At 49.6% G+C, this 12060-nt stretch overlaps 1 protein-coding gene across 2 annotated transcripts in view; it reads left to right on the top strand.

Annotated features, from left to right (window-relative positions):
* Positions 1-12060, top strand: part of ACAN (aggrecan) — a 49864-nt gene that overhangs the window by 23368 nt on the left and 14436 nt on the right. For both annotated transcript variants that reach the window (XM_082061423.1, XM_082061422.1), the window contains exons 3-12: positions 27-398; positions 1661-1835; positions 2357-2484; positions 3061-3354; positions 5042-5554; positions 6062-6236; positions 6648-6775; positions 6893-7186; positions 7340-7534; positions 7876-11136. In XM_082061423.1, the coding sequence (XP_081917549.1) occupies positions 27-398; positions 1661-1835; positions 2357-2484; positions 3061-3354; positions 5042-5554; positions 6062-6236; positions 6648-6775; positions 6893-7186; positions 7340-7534; positions 7876-11136 (5535 nt within the window). The remainder of the gene's footprint in view (positions 1-26; positions 399-1660; positions 1836-2356; positions 2485-3060; positions 3355-5041; positions 5555-6061; positions 6237-6647; positions 6776-6892; positions 7187-7339; positions 7535-7875; positions 11137-12060) is intronic.

Below are 12060 nucleotides of genomic sequence, written 5' to 3'. Positions count from 1 at the left end.
CCATTGCTTTGTTTTGGAACTGGCAGACAGTAGTGATGGCCTGGAAGTGAAGATACCCGAGCAGTCTCCCCTACGTGTTGTCCTGGGAAGCTCCCTGAACATCCCCTGTTACTTCAACATCCCAGAGGAAGAGGACACCAGTGCCCTGCTGACCCCACGGATCAAATGGAGCAAACTCTCAAACGGGACCGAAGTTGTCTTGCTAGTGGCCACTGGTGGGAAAATCCGGCTCAACAGCGAGTACAGGGAGGTGATCTCTTTGCCAAATTATCCCGCCATCCCCACCGATGCCACTTTAGAAATCAAGGCGTTGAGATCCAACCACACTGGGATTTATCGCTGTGAAGTGATGTACGGGATCGAGGACAGACAAGACACAATAGAGGTCCTAGTGAAAGGTGAGATCCTTTCAAGGTCTTTCTGCCTGGCCTGGGCAGAGGAGGTACTGTTCTCCCTATAGGCATAAACCCTTTTAGTTGGGTCACAAATAAGGCAATGAGTAGGTGAGCAGAAGCCATGGGCCAGCCATTTATTTTAGCAGGCTAGGAGCAGACTAAACAAACCAGTAAAATGACTCATGGGAGAATATATGGCAATAAAATTACTCTTTTGGCAGAAGGTTGGTTACAAAGTCAGCAAGATGACATCCTTGGCAGCAGGTGATACTGGATACGCTGGGCTATTGCTCAGAGAGGTGAAGCTGGAAGAAGGCTGTCATAAGAACTTCTATTTCTTCCAAACATTTTAGGAGATGGGATGCCCTCAGCTGGAGAATTGATCTGTTCTTGAAAAATTTTCCCCATAGTCTTGCAAAGCTCATCCTAGTAATAGGTAGATAAAATAACAAAAGTTACATTTCCTACATCCCTTATATTCATCCTTTGCTTTTGGTGTAGGACAGGGACACAGCTTCCACTACAAGAGTTAACCAGCAGGTCTCTACTGGTCACATACACTGGAATGTGTATCTAACGGTCGCAGCTGCGAGCCCATTCATTGCCTCCTGGTGAATTTTCCACTTAACGTGCTCACACCAGAGCAGAGCGTACAGACAGCCACCCTTTGTAAAGATCCCTGTTCATCAAAAAGTACAACTTAGATATGCTTGTGGCAGACCTAGAGATTTCAAGAGGCAAGTGCCTCTTGTTCCCTGGGTGTTTGTACAGTGGTTGACACTCTGCACCCTTGGAACTGAGCAGGACCTTGAGGGGTTGCAGCTTCCAAACCTGCACAGCACCACTGTCCCTGCTCTGCACCACTGCCTGATTGCTGATCTGTGCATTTAAAATGCTGTACAGGTCTATACCAGGTAAGTATTGGCTCCTTATGACAGTGATATAGCTCTGTTCTGTGTGATGGATATACTTCCACTGTTCCCACTACTATTCAGGTACTGGCTTTTATGCACCATATATTTGTTACAGCATCATGGGAGAGCAGTCACTGTCCTGGATCACCAATGTGCTCCACAAGGTCCTGTGAAAGAAGCCCACCAAGGCACCCTTGGTTTGAGATGCTCAAATACAGACAATCAGCATAAATAGTTCATTGCTTCTAGTTGCCGTGTAGTATCTGTTCTTTGAATCCCTAACTTCTCTGGAAGGAAAGGGGCTGGTTCTTCTCTAAAAGATGTGTGAGTGATGGCCATTGTGTTTTCCAGGCATCGTATTCCACTACAGAGCAATCTCCACCAGGTACACCTTGAACTTTGAGAAAGCAAAGCAGGCCTGTATCCAGAACAGCGCTGTCATTGCTACTCCCGAGCAGCTGCAAGCTGCGTATGAGGATGGGTACGAGCAGTGTGATGCTGGCTGGCTGGCTGACCAGACTGTCAGGTAAGGAATGGCAGCGGGGAAAGGAAAACCATAGCAGAGTTGTTAAGGAAGAACTTCTACAATGAAGCCAGCAACTGAAAATGGTTGAGAAATCTTGCTAAATAGCAACTGTTATAATTGCTGGTGTGCAGAGGGAGGTGGTGCATTGCAAGCCATTCTCTGCCAGGGGGAATGTATAGTAGGGAAGCAGAGTGAGCTCTGTCCTCCTCAGCTCATGGTGGCAGATGAGTGGCCAAAGACTTCATCCTGATCTTTCATCCTCCGTGCGCAAAGCAGATGCTACTACAAGATGCACAAGCGTGGCTCAACCACACTGAGCTGTGAACCCCCCGCTGGGGAGGCACCTTGACCTGATGTATTTGGCTGGTGTTCCCAGGGACCTGCTGTGCTCAGGACCATCACAAAGAGGGCAGGACAGCAAGTCATCCTTCCCATTCCCCATAACCCAGGAAAAGCCATAAAGCATCACACGGCAGCTGCCAAGGTCCTGCTCCCCCTCCTTAACCCCTTCTCTCTGCCAGGTACCCCATCCACTGGCCCCGGGTGCAGTGCTACGGCGACAAGGATGAATTTCCAGGAGTGAGGACCTACGGTGTCCGTGAGCCAGATGAAACCTATGATGTTTACTGCTATGCAGAGCAAATGCAAGGTGATTTGGGGCTTTTACTGTCACTAGATGCAGAAGCAGCCAAAGCTCTGGTCATGCCTAGGCTGGACAACAGTAAATACAGAGGCAGGACAGGTTAAAGATGGAATAGCACATACCCCAGGAAAAGCCAGATATTCTCTGCAGTCTCTTCATTAGTCCTTAGACAATTTTAATGTCAATGACTAATGCAGTACCGAGTCTGTCTAACCTCTGCCACAGTCCTGTGTGTCTCTGGTCATCCATGTGAGGGTGTGACATTCAGAGGTGTCCGTCTGCCATGCTTATGACAGGGATTCATTGAAATATTCAGCACATCAGAACTGAAATTGTCCTTTGTCTTCGTCTTGCCCTGTGGCTCCAGCTAGCTGGGGATATTTTGCTCTGGTCTGTATTCAGTCTGCAAGACTCCCTTGCTTCTGGTCTTTATAGACAGTCATCTGCATGGGGTTGTAGCTCAGCTGTAATGCACAGGACTTTTAATCTTACCCGGATTCTCAGGAATGGGAAGGGGAAACAAAAAGAATTGGGATTAAATTCTGCAGATAATTCCTGTGCTATTGGATGGTGTGATTGCAGGTAAAGTCTTCTATGCCACCGCCCCCGAGAAGTTCACCTTCCAAGAAGCTTTTGACAAATGCCACAGTTTGGGAGCCCGTTTGGCCACCACAGGAGAGCTGTACTTGGCCTGGAAGGATGGCATGGACATGTGCAGCGCAGGCTGGCTGGCCGATCGCAGCGTTCGCTACCCCATTTCCAGAGCACGGCCCAACTGTGGAGGAAACCTGGTGGGCGTGCGGACGGTGTACCTGCACGCCAACCAGACGGGGTACCCGCACCCCGACTCTCGCTACGATGCCATCTGCTATAGCGGTGAGTGCATGGGGGCCGTGGGACTCAGCAGTGTGTCTCTACATGTCAGCAAGCAGGATCTCTCTGGCCAGAGCTAACCCCAAAATAAGGCTTGGGAGGAAAGTGGGTTCTCAGAGGATTTAGTCCCCTGATCATGTTCAGGTAGGAAACAGATCCAGAAAGTGCACAGGGGGGCTCTGAGGAGGTGGCACAACAGAGCCCTCTTCCCTCCAGTCCTCCCACACCTTCCAGCTTTGGTAGTTCTCCTGGAGACAGGGAACAGAGCCCAGGTGCTTCATGTACAAGACTTTGAATGCTGGAGATGACAGAGAAGGAAACGGAGAACAGGTCTGACCTTGAAGATGTGTATAGTGCTGTGATGTGGTACAGACACCTGCCTGAGTTTCCACGCTGAGTTAAATCAGGGACTGCAGCAATCTCTGATGATCAGAAATGGGGCAAAATTGCACCTGGGAAGTTGAGAGCTTCCCAGCTACTCCCCCTTTCTTGTAATTGCACTCTTCTTGCAGCAAGAAGGGGACAAAACACAGTGGTATACAACCTATTCAGGGCAACCGTAGGCTAACATTCAGACAGGATTGCCTTCTTAAGAAAAGTTTTGAAACCTGTTTGATACAGACCTTTTGTGTCCAGATGCATGCACAATCAGTGTGTCAGGAGGCCCTGTAAAACCTCATAGACCCCTTGGAGTAATCCACTAATGTGGCCAAGCTAAAGACTGGTGCAACAAGCTGCAGCCTTCTGGTTACCTCAGGGTGTGCATCCAAAGTTACTGAGCACAGCAGTCCTTGCCTCAGGATCTCTATCTGATTCTCTGAATGCCTTGAGGTCAGAGAGACAGGGGATAAAATGAACTAGAAGAAAAATGGAATTGGAAATAAATAGAGCAGGGTAAACAGTATCAGGGGAAAAGCCTGACCTTGTTGCATTATTTCTCCCTCCCCAGCAGAGACCTGCCTCACTGCATATCCAAGATGTCCCGTTCCTCCCTCACCTGCCAAGTTATGTTTTATGCTGCCCTTTAAACCACCATTGTTGCTGTAGGCTGACCTGCTCAGTGGCATTTTAAGCATGGTCTCCAACACCTAAGGGATGTGACTTGCACAGGAAAGTGATTTGAGAGGGAAAAGGCAGGACTTGTTTGAATGTATTTGGTACAGCAAGTGGCCTAGGCTGTCCTGGTGATGGGGTTGGCACGCTTGTATGCGATGAGCTTTTAAGCTCTCACCTGGGCAGAGCAGAAGGAGATCACGATCCTGGTGACACCTGATGCATTGAGTGTGAGGATCCAGTTGTCTTTCTCCCACGGCTCAGACCTGCTGGGGAGGTTATCCAAGCTGCCCTACTTCTCTCCGACCGCCTTAAATTCCTGCGGCAGGCACTAGAGGTCAGTGCAGACTTGGATATGGGCAAGGTGTTCCCGGGAAGGAGAGCTGGGGAAGTCCTTTCTGATTTCCCAGCTGTGGAACATGCGGTGGCTCATTGACATGAAGGTGGCCTCCTTGCGGGGGCGTTGTGCAGAGCCATAGTGGAGGAAGGAAAACCTTTTTTTACAAAAGCGTCATGATTTTCCTGCTCCTCTCAGAATCGGCAAACATCCAGCTTCTTCTCAGAGGCAGCACCAGCACAAAACACCTTGCTAGACTGACCATGTCCCCTCTGACTGCTGCTTTATCTCTTCATGTAGGGGATGACGTTGAGACTCTGGTCCCAGGGCAGTTCATCGATGAGAGGGGAAGCGAGCTGGGCAGCGCTTTCACTATCCAGACGGTCACCCAGACCGAGGTGGAGTTACCTCTGCCACGCAACGCCACGGAGGAGGAGGCCCGTGGCAGCATCGCCACCCTGGAACCCATCGAGATCACCCAAACTGCCACCGAGCTGTACGAGGGCTTCACTGTCCTTCCAGATTTCTTTGCCACTGGTGTCACAGCAGAGACAGCTGCCCCAGAGGAGGAGAACGTGACCAGGGGGGATGTCACAGCGGTGTGGGCTGTACCTGAAGAGGTCACCACCGTAACCTTAGGCACTCTCATCACCACCCAAACAGCAGAGATGAGTTCGGTGGAGGAGGTCATGGGGGTGACTGCCACACCAGGACTAGAGTCTGCCTCGGTGTTCACAGTGGAAGATCAGCTTGTGCGAGTGACAGAAGCCCCTGGTGTTGGCCTCCTACCTGAGCAGCCCATCTCCCCCACGGGTAAGTCACCAGGACGCCGGGAAGTCTGAAGATCAGTTTTTCATAGAGGTAACCATTCAGCTGAAAACTGCCTGAGCTTCTGCCATCTCAGAGGGCATCTGGGTCCCTGGAGGTGTGCAGGCCTGTTTGAGGTAAGGGATAGGCTGAATACCTGCATTACGGTAGGACACGAGGGGTGAGGAGGAGGCTGTGGTTCACCCCATCATGTGCTGAAAAGGGTTCTGCTGGGTGATGCTTGGGGCTGCAGTGGGCACACTCTGCACTCCCATATGCATCTGGCTCCAGGGAAGGAGGGAAGTCAAGGTAGGAAGATCCCAGAAGAGGGCTAGAGATCCCTAAACATCACCCTTTATGGCAGCAGAGCTCGACGAATGAGGCATCTCCATCAAAATGGGTTTGACAGGCACTGGTCCTTACACTGTTGTTGGGGAGACCCTTTCTGGTCACACATCTTGGTGAAGGGGGTGTCCCATATCTGCTGTGTCACCACGGCTTCTCTTCCCGCAGGTGTGGTGTTTCACTACCGCTCCGCCACCAGCAGATACGCTTTCTCCTTCGTCCAAGCCCAGCAGGCCTGCCTGGAGAACAACGCAGTTATCGCCACCCCTGAACAGCTCCAGGCTGCCTACGAGGCTGGCTTTGACCAGTGCGATGCCGGCTGGCTGCGGGACCAGACAGTCAGGTAAAACTATACTGACTTGGGGAAGACAAATCTCGAAATGACTACCCAGCCATGAAATTGAGGCTTTACTCTCATCTGTCCTGCTGTTTTACTCATCAGCATCTAAATCTTTCCTGACTTAAGGCTGTTCCCAGCTCATGATATCTATTGGCCAATAGACCCATTTTTCTCCACCTGTCCTACCCCTTTCCTAACCTCTGTATACCTCCTGCAGCAGTGAGCTCCCCTGATGTGTAGGAAAAGTGAAGTTTGTATTCATTGCCCTAAATTGGAAATGGACTTGCTTCCAAGTCACGCTGGGGACCCTGAGTACCTCTAACAGTGAACTGTTCGTGTCCTGCTCCCAAATACACTGTGGTTCTTCAGTCCAAGGCTGATCTTGGGTTACCTCCCCTCTCCTTCTTTCGGTAGGTATCCCATCGTGAATCCCCGAAGTAACTGTGTAGGGGACAAAGAGAACTCTCCAGGTGTGCGGTCATATGGCATGCGCCCAGCCTCAGAGACCTATGATGTGTACTGCTACATCGACAGGCTCAAGGGTACGTTCTCCCACCTCCTCTGGGCACAGCTGTGGAGCAAAAATGTGCTTCAGACCTCCTTGTCTTCATGTACATAGGTAGGATGCAGACACACCTGTTTTCTCTCCTATCCCTCAGGTGAGGTGTTCTTTGCAACCCAGCCAGAGCAGTTCACCTTCCCAGAAGCTCAGCAGTACTGTGAGAGCCAAAATGCCACACTGGCCTCTGTTGGCCAACTCCATGCTGCCTGGAAGCAGGGCCTGGACAGGTGCTATGCTGGCTGGTTAGCTGATGGCAGCCTCCGCTACCCCATTGTGAGCCCCCGTCCCGCCTGTGGAGGGGATGCACCTGGTGTGAGAACCATCTACCAGCACTACAACCAGACGGGATTTCCCGACCCACTTTCCCGGCATCATGCCTTCTGCTTCAGAGGTACCTTCCCACCTCTTGTAGACCTGTCTCCTCAGGGAAAGGGATTTCACGAGGGAGGTTGGGCACACTGGGATGCTGGTTTGGCTGAACAACTTCACTGGAATCTTGGACTGTGAATTTTTGGAAACTCCCTCAAAAAGCTTTTTGTTCCAGCTCTGCCACCTGTGGAGGAGGATGGAGTCACCTTGTTCTTTGAAGAAGATGCGCTGGCAACCCAAGTAATCCCTGGAGTGGAGGGGGTACCCTCTGGAGAGGAGGTAACTGTGGAGACCGAGTTTGCCACTCAACCTGAGAATCAAACAGCCTGGGGGACAGAGGTCTTACCAACTGATGTGTCGCTGCTCCCAGGTGGGTCAGAGCTTCCTCATCTCCAGGGTTGAACTTCGCTGGTGTTGTAGAGTTGGGACACTCCCAAAATAAATGATGTGTTCTTTCTGAAAGGAACTCCCTCTGAATCTATATGATTATCACCATATTAGCAAAGTCTGAGGCTGTGCACACAGGAGGACCTACATGTGTATATTATTGAACTTTTATGTAGGTCTGAACTAAATGACCAACCATCCTGAAGACCCAAAGGTACCAGTTTGAAGGAAAAAATGAATTGAGAAATTGTTAATGGCTTCTTTAAAGCAATTTCATAAACAATTTTCCTATCTCTCTCTCTTTGTTCTCTCTTTCTTTTGCAGTGAGTCCATCTGTTTTTCCTCCAGCCACCATAATACCAGAGGAAACAAGTACCAATGCTTCCATCAGCGAAGTGTCAGGGGAGATGACTGAATCCGGAGAACATCAAGTCAGTGGTGAAACTTCGGCATCCGGGTGGGTCCCTGAAGTCCCGGATGCAAGTGGAGAACCGACTTCTGGACTTTTTGAACTTAGTGGAGAACACTCAGGGATCGGAGAAAGTGGATTACCATCTGTAGACCTGCATACTAGTGGCTTTCTACCTGGAGAAAGCGGGCTACCCTCAGGGGACCTGAGTGGTGTGCCTTCTGGCATTGTTGACATCAGTGGCTTAACTTCTGGAGAGGAAGATGTATCAGTGTCTACTTCGAGGACACCAGAAATTAGTGGCCTGCCACCTGGAGTGGAAAGCAGTGGGCTGCCTTCTGGATTTAGCGGAGAAATCTCTGGCACTGAGCTGGTCAGTGGTGTGTCTTCTGGAGAGGAAAGTGGACTTGCCTCTGGTTTTCCTACCATCTCTCTTGTGGATACCACATTGGAGGAAGTTGTCACAACAGTACCAGAACGACAAGAGGAAGGAAAAGGATCCATCGGAGTCAGTGGTGAAGGAGATCTGTCAGGGTTCCCATCTGCTGAGTGGGACACCAGTGGAGGAACCCATGGGTTACCCTCAGGAGCTGAGCTCAGTGGGGAGCCCTCCGGAGAGCCTGAGCTCAGCGGGGAACCTTCTGGGGTGCCTGAGCTCAGCGGGTTGCCCTCAGGACTGGATGTCAGTGGAGAACCATCTGGAACGCATGAGGTCAGTGGCCTGGTGGACCTAAGCGGCCTTACTTCTGGTATCGATGGAAGCGGCGAGGCTTTGGGTATTACCTTTGTAGACACCAGTTTGGAGGAAGTGACAACAATCCCCTCAATTACAAGAGCAGAAGCAAAAGAGATTTTGGAAATCAGTGGATTACCTTCAGGAGGTGGAGACACATCAGGCATGGTATCTGGAAGTTCAGACATCAGTGGTGAGCCTTCTGGGCATGTAGACTTTGGTGGGAGTGCTTCTGGAGTGCTCGAGATGAGTGGACATCCGAGTGGAGTGATTGACAGCAGTGGAGAAGTCTCTGGTGTTGATGTCACCAGTGGCCTACTGTCTGGAGAGGAAAGTGGACTCACCTCTGGTTTTCCCACAGTCTCTCTTGTGGATACCACTTTGGTGGAAGTTGTAACACAGACGTCAGTTGCTCAAGAGGTGGGAGAAGGACCATCCGGGATGATAGAAATCAGTGGATTTCCTTCTGGAGACAGAGGACTATCTGGAGAAGGGTCTGGAGCTATTTTGACCAGTGGGTTTCCTTCAGGGACAGGAGACTTCAGTGGAGAGCCATCGGGGATCCCGTATATCAGTGGAGACACTTCTGGAACCACAGATCTAAGTGGACAATCTTCAGCAGTGACAGATGCTAGTGGGGAGGCCTCAGGGCTTCCAGAAGTCACTTTAGTCACTTCTGATTTAGTAGAAGTTGTGACAATACCAACAGTATCACAGGAACTGGGTGGGGAAACAGCTGTTACATTTCCCTATGGTTTGGGGCCAAGTGGTGGGGCCTCTGCATCAGGTGAACTAAGTGGGGAAACATCTGCATGGCCAGAAAGTGGTATAGAAACATCAACAGCTTATGAAATCAGTGGTGAAACATCAGCATTTCCTGAAACTAGTATAGAAACATCCACAATTCAAGAAATCAGTGGGGAAACCTCTGCGTTTCCTGAAACTAGTGTAGAAACTTCCACAATTCATGAAATCAGTGGGGAGACATCTGCATTTCCTGAATTTAGCACAGAAACATCAACAATTCAAGAAATCAGCGGGGAAACATCTGCATTCCCTGAGATTATCATAGAAACATCCACAAGTCAAGAAGCCAGGGGTGAAACATCTGGCTATCCCGAAATTATCATAGAAACATCCACAATACAAGAAATCAGTGGGGAAACCTCCGGGTTTCCTGAAAGTGGCACAGAAACATCCACAACACAAGAAATCAGTGGGGAAACATCTGCATTTCCTGAAATTAGAATAGAAACATCAACAGTTCAAGAAATCAGTGGGGAAACATCTGCATTTCCTGAAATTAGAATAGAAACATTCACAAGTCAAGAGGCCAGGGCTGAAACATCTGGCTATCCTGAAATCAGCATAGAAACATCCACAATCCACGAAACCAGTGGGGAAAGTTCTGCATTTCCTGAAATTGTAATAGAAACTTCCACAGTCCATGAAATTAGCGGGGAAAGTTCTGCATTTCCTGAAATTAGCATAGAAACTTCCACGGTCCGTGAAATTAGTGGAGAAAGTTCTGCATTTCCTGAAATTAGAATAGAAACATCCACAAATCAGGAAGCCAGGGGTGAAACATCTGCCTATCCCGAAATTAGCATAGAAACATCCACAGTCCATGAAACCAGTGGGGAAACATCTGCATTTCCCCAAATCAGCATAGAAACTTCGATGGTCCACGAAATCAGTGGTGAAACATCTGCATTTCCTGAAATCAGAATAGAAACATCCACAAGTCAAGAAGCCCGAGGTGAAACATCTGCATTTCCTGAAATTAACATAGAAACTTCCACAGTTCATGAAATCAGTGGGGAAGCATCTGCATTCCCTGAGATTAACATAGAAACACAAACAAGCCAAGAAGCCAGGGGTGAAACATCTGTCTATCCTGAAACTAACATAGAAACATCCACAGTTCAAGAAGTAAGTGGAGAAACCTCTGCATTTCCTGAAATTAGAATAGAAACATCCACAAGTCAAGAAGCAAGGGGTGAAACACCTGCATTTTCTGAGACTGACAGAGAAACATCCACAGTCCACAAAACCAGTGGAGAAGCATCCTCATTGCCTGCTGCTAACGTCGAAACAGCTGCCACATCTTTGGCTCACAGTGAGCCCTCTGGTGCTCCTGAGGAGAAGGAAATTCCTGATACAACATCTGGAGCTGTGACACACTCAATCACAGGTGTTTCAGGGGAAACCTCTGTCCCAGACTTTGTAATTAGTACCAGTACTCCAGATGTTGAACCAACACAGGGACACAGGAACCCTGAAGAGGCTCAGCTTGAAATAGAGCCATCCCCTCCCGCGGTGTCAGAACAACAGACAGAGACAGATGCTGTTCTAGACAATCCCCATCTGCTGGCCACTGCTACAGCTGTCCTGCCTCAAGTGTCACAAGAAGCAATAGATGCATTAGGACCCACCACAGAAGGTACCGTGTCTTCTTCTCATATGGAAGGGAACGTGCTATAAAAGGGAAGGGAGGGGGCATAGCTGTCATGTTTTTTGCTTCTTCTACAGAAGAGAACATTAGCACAGAAGCAGACTTGAGCAGAACATTGTTGTGGTGGGAAGCCATCCATGTGGGGTTTTTCACAGGTCGTGTTCAATAGCTTCTGTCTTAACAAATGAGAGTCTCTGTTTGGGCAGGTGATGCAATTATCCAGCCACCATAACTGCATCCTCAGAAGCCTCCAGAACCTCCCTCCTGCCTGCCCATGGCGATTACATGCCCCTGGGGTGAGCAGCAGAGGACCAATTCAAGGGAAGCACCAGGAGATGCACAGCTGGCCTTCCCTCACTGCACCACAGCAGCAGACACCATTCACTCCTCTGAACTGACGTTCCTGGTGGCACCTGCCAGGAACTTGGTGAAGGCATCATCTGCTTGTGCCTCTCAGGGTACCCAGGTCATGGCTGGGACATAGGTGAGCTCTCCCCAATGTGCTGTCAGAGCAGGGGCTTGAAAAAGAGCATTCTTTGAATTGAGAGCTGCTATGACCAGTCTCTGGGTGTGATATGGCTGGGCAAGGCACTGAGGCATTCACACCCCCTCTGAAATTGCTGTGAGATGTAGAATCTAGAGAAAACAATCATTTTTTCTTCTCATGTGGAAACAAGAGCAAAGACGGCTCCACCCGCCAGAGACTTCCACCGTGGCTAGTGGATGCAGCTGAGAAATTGGATGAGACAGGCTGCAAGTCTCTGCCCTGTTTTATTTCTCTTTCCGTGATGTGTTGACTCGCTGCCTGTATCCCTGAGTGTTTCATAGCGCTTGCTGTGGGAGCCCAGCCATCAGCAGCTTTGCAGTGCTGAGGAGTAAGAGGCAAAGCAAGGCAGCTGGGGAGAAAAAATC

This window comes from Streptopelia decaocto, assembly GCF_964273445.1.
Source record: "Streptopelia decaocto genome assembly, chromosome: 9".
In the NCBI taxonomy this organism is placed as follows: domain Eukaryota; kingdom Metazoa; phylum Chordata; class Aves; order Columbiformes; family Columbidae; genus Streptopelia; species Streptopelia decaocto.
Note: the sequence above shows the minus strand (reverse complement) of the source record. Positions and strands in the feature narration are given on the sequence as shown.